At 61.8% G+C, this 4,406-nt stretch overlaps 2 protein-coding genes across 2 annotated transcripts in view; one reads left to right on the top strand and one right to left on the bottom strand.

The window, feature by feature from the left end:
- Positions 1–4,406, bottom strand: part of BOP1 (block of proliferation 1) — a 30,816-nt gene that overhangs the window by 4,867 nt on the left and 21,543 nt on the right. The gene's annotated exons all lie outside the window — the stretch shown is intronic.
- On the top strand, positions 3–1,759 carry SCX (scleraxis bHLH transcription factor; the record flags this gene model as incomplete). The annotated part of the gene is made up of 2 exons (XM_008070004.1): positions 3–329; positions 1,362–1,759. Coding segments are annotated over 2 exons (366 nt in total), but the record flags the coding sequence as incomplete, so codon positions are not given.

The following is a 4,406-nucleotide window of genomic DNA, read 5'->3' as shown; positions in this document are numbered from 1 at the left end:
ACACTGCGAACGCGCGCGAGCGAGACCGCACCAACAGTGTGAACACGGCCTTCACGGCGCTGCGCACGCTCATCCCCACGGAGCCCGCCGACCGCAAGCTCTCCAAGATCGAGACGCTGCGCCTGGCCTCCAGCTACATCTCGCACCTGGGCAACGTGCTCCTGGTGGGCGAGGCCTGTGGCGACGGGCAGCCGTGCCACTCGGGGCCAGCCTTCTTCCACGCGGCGCGCGCCGGCAGCCCTCCGCCCCCGCCAGCCCCAGCCCGCGACGGCGAGAACGCCCAGCCCAAACAGATCTGCACCTTCTGCCTCAGCAACCAGAGAAAGTTGGTGAGCACGCGCCAAGGGGGCCTCCAACTCACCCCTCAGCCCCTACCTGCCAGGCAGAGAAGGCGAGGCTGCCAAGGCAGGACTCCCCAACAGGGCACAGACAGGGACACTTGTAACTCAAGCCGAGCCCAAGGAAGGCTGCAGCTGGGGAGGGCTGGGGTTTTCTCCTGGGACCGCTTCTCAGGAGTCTCTAGGATACAGGACCCACTCAACTGGCTCACAGGGGCCTGCAAATAAGGGGAAACAGGTAGCAATGGCCAGAGGGGACCACCCAGAACCAGGGGGGCAGGCAGGGCAGACACCAGCCTGGGAGAGGCTGGGGAGCTGGACCAGGGCTGCTCCAAGCTTCACTTCACAAGTTGAGAAGTGAAGTGAGTGATCCGAGTTCAGGAAGTAAGCTGTTGGTTCCAGACCACCTGCCCTGCCTCCACGGGAAGGACATTTGAGGGAAACAGCGAAGCAGTAAAGGAGGGATCCCTGGGGTCCATATGCCACCTTACAGTCCCTGCAACCCACCACTGGCCTAAGGCCTATTGGGCACCTGCTGTCCCCCTCAACCCTGGGCTGCACACCAAGACACCAGGTCCTGCAGGGCTGCTGCAAGGATGGGCCAAGGGCATGAAGGCAAAGGCTAGCAGGAGATGTGGGGGCCGGGGGATGAGGGCCATGCTGCAGGAGATGCTGGCCAGCTGTGATTTACAGCTCCTGCTGGGCTTGGTGGCACCGGAAAAGCAGGGTGAGCAGGGAGAAAATATGGCACGGCTTTTCCCAATCCCCATTTCCTCTGCAGACAGCACGCGCGAGCTCCTGGGGCCTGAACATCTGGGAAATTTAATTTTACAATTTCGGCTGTGCAGCAGTGTGCTCCCCTCCCCAAAATGCACGAGGGAAGCTGGGGCAAGCTGGGAAGGGGTGCCTCAGCACCGGCCACCTGAGACCGCACCCAGTGGAGAAGCCAGAGGCGTGGGCTGGTGCTATTGGGTGGCGCCAGGTCTCTGCCCAGGCCCTGACACTCCTCCTTCCCCTCTGCAGAGCAAGGACCGCGACAGAAAGACAGCGATTCGAAGTTAGGAGGTGGGCCCACAGCGGCCAGGAGGCAGATGCTGCTGGGGGAGGTGGACACCCCTGGGTGAGCCACGGAGAGCCCCCACCTTGGACCAGACATGGGCAAGGCCTGCTGAGAGCATGCCCCCTGGGCCAGCACCGCCCTGGCTGTGAGCAGGGTCGCTGGACAGACAGACGGACAGACAGGCGGCAGGGGCAGGACTCTGAGCTGGCCCCAGCACCTGCCCAGGCCCACTGGAACTTTCCATGCTGGCTTCCTGCCTGGGTTTTCTTCCGGTCACTATGTGTTGGCATCTTATGTCTTTGATATGATAATATAAAGTCTGGAAATTTTGTATAATTAAAAACAAAACAATATCTTCAAATACAAGGCAGACTGTCCTCTTGAAAAGTTTGAGATTCACCCCCATCCCACCCCAAGCCTGAGCTTACACTCCCACCCTGGAGGCCCCATTCTTCCTGGACTGGGTGTCTCAGTTCTCTGGGAAGATCCCCCGCTTTCCAGGGCTGGGGCCATCCCTCCCTGGGCCAAGGCAGAGTGAGGAGAGACAGGCTTAGCTCACCCACAAAGAGCCTCCTGTCGGGGAGCTGTGGGGTAGGGGCTGAGGAGCTGGCTAGGGGAGGGGGGGGAGCTGCATGGCAGAAGACAGGGAGAGGGCAAGGGAAGGACGAAGCCCCTGCCATACAGCAGGGGACACTGAGGTTAGCAACAAGCAGCCTTGTCCTGTGGGCCTGCCTGAGACCCAGGGACCCCTGAGGGGTGAGGAAGGCACTGTGCCTGACCTTGGGAACTTGGTCATTGGCAACCGGCACCACAGTCTTTACAGAGCCCCAAGAAGTGACACATGGGGTTAATCAGGCAGTGCTGCCTACCAGAGTGGGTTCCCAGGCCCGGGTGGGCCTAAGAACATGGGCGAGGTGGCACCCAAGGTGCCTACCCAGGCCCCCAGAGAAGGCTGTGGGCTCCCTACCTCTACAAGCTGTAATTGGAGTGGCACCCCCCCACACAGTGTCATACTTAGTTCAGCCCCTGGAAGCACTTCCCACACTGAAGAACCTGTGGCTGTTGTCATCCTTCTACCACTGTGGCCCACTCCCCAAAGACCCTGACTGCCACGAGAAGGTTGATTTAGCTCCTGTAGCACTCCGTGCACAGCTGGCCGACCATTAAAATCTTGCACGTGACAATTACAGTTTAGTGGTGTGAGCTCAGTGGGCACAGAGAGAAGAAAGGCAGGGTGGACCTATACAGACCACCTCCCCCACCCACCCAGGCGGGCCAGCAGCCTGACTTCCGGTCGGGTGGGGAATGGCCAAGGGCGCCAGGTGCAGTGGTGGGGTGGCTGGCCGGCCCCGGGCCCCTCCTCAGTGCAGGCACGGACGTGCCCTAGGGGGAGACCAGGTGCTGAGGCCCATGTGGGCATTCAAGCAGGGCAGGGCCAGAGCTGCCCCCTCCTCTACAGACAGGCTCCAGGGAACAGAGGAGCAGGAAGCGGTGGTGTAATTTTGGAGGAAATTCTCAAAGCCAGAGCCATTAAGGGCTAGAGGGGGGCTGTGTCCAATCTGATAGAAATATAACGGGATAAAAAGTCACTACGGCAGGTTTCGTTCAGAGAGAAACCCAACCCCAAATTTCCTCTCCTTAATCCTGCAGGAGCCTACAGCTGGCCAGAGGGAGGGGAGGAGAGGACAAGTTCGGTCACTGCACAAGTCCCCGCCCGCCAGCACACCAGGCCCCAAGGGATGTGGAATACAGCTAGGGTCTGAGAGGGCCCCTTGTCCTCTCCAGGCGCTTTCCTCGCTGCACCATGCCCCCACCCTCCCAGGCATTGAGGACACGGTGAGTGAGAAGTGGGACAAGCCCAGAAGCACGGCCTGGCCAGGGCACCCTGCACTCTGCGTACACGCCCACAGCCCCAGGGCTCCGAGCCAGGCCCCTCACTCCACTGGGCCTAGGGTGTAGTTCAGTGCAGGGGTCCATGACCCCCGCCTGTCATCCACAGGCCTCATATTTCCAGATCTGGGTCTGTGGGGGCGGGGGGCAGTTTGCAAACCTTACACATGGACCCTCACCTTGGCGGTCAGAGCAGCCAGTCAGCATTGGGGACAAACCAGAGGAACATGAACTTGGAAAGACACTGAGAGAAAGTCCCCAAAGAGCAAACCGAAGTGTGAGGGAAAAGGACACCTCGTTTTGCAGGGGCTACTGGCCTAAGCAGGTGAGCATCAGGGACTCAGTGGCCGGCACCAATGGGCACCCTGTGGCTTGGAGGAATGCAGGAAGGGAGGCCAGCTGGGAGTGAGGGAGGCAACTGGAGCAGGTGGGAGGGCGTGGGTCGAGCTGGGGGGTCTGGGCAGAACTAAGCCAGAGTGTAGGGGAAAGGGAGGTAGGAGCTCACAATACAGGGGCCACAGTTCAGGGTGTCGAACACCAGATGAAAGGGGATGGAAACGCAACAGAGGCCTTGGAGCCGGAAGGATCCCCAGGGCCCGGCCAGTTGGGGTGCGGCGTGTGCACGGCCAAGCCCTCCACTGCAGGCCTGACTCCGACTGCGGCTGCAGCTTGGCCAGCCTCAGGCCTGGGCAGCCAGCCCAGCCGCTCCCTGAGCTGCACCGGTAGCAGTGGCCGAGGGCCTGGCCCGCCAGCCAGCAAGAGGGGAGGGGAGGGGCGGGGAGGAACACTCCGTCACCCTCCACTGCTCCAGAAATTCAAACCAGACCGAGGGCGGCGTAGGCCGGCCCACAGCCCTGTGCCCCACGCAAGTCCATACGTTACTCACAGCCTCTGGGCCAAGGGACGGCAGGTGCTCCCTGCCCACCCCAGCCCCTGGCTTCCTTCCCAGAATGCTGGCCTCCTGCACCAAGCCAGGGAGCTGCGGGACAAAGACCCAGGGCTCCCTCTGCCTGTGCCCCACAGAGGCAGCTGGGAAGGAAGGGGGGCCCAGCCCGCACCCTGGGCCAGCAGCCGCCCCTGTGAGCAGAGCTGGGCTGGAAACGCTCCGCTCAGCCTCG

The sequence above is a fragment of the Carlito syrichta genome, unplaced genomic scaffold, assembly GCF_000164805.1.
Source record: "Carlito syrichta isolate Samal-C Ts95f unplaced genomic scaffold, Tarsius_syrichta-2.0.1 Scaffold312719, whole genome shotgun sequence".
NCBI classification, from domain to species: Eukaryota; Metazoa; Chordata; class Mammalia; order Primates; family Tarsiidae; genus Carlito; species Carlito syrichta.
This window is presented reverse-complemented; position numbering and strand designations above follow the sequence as displayed.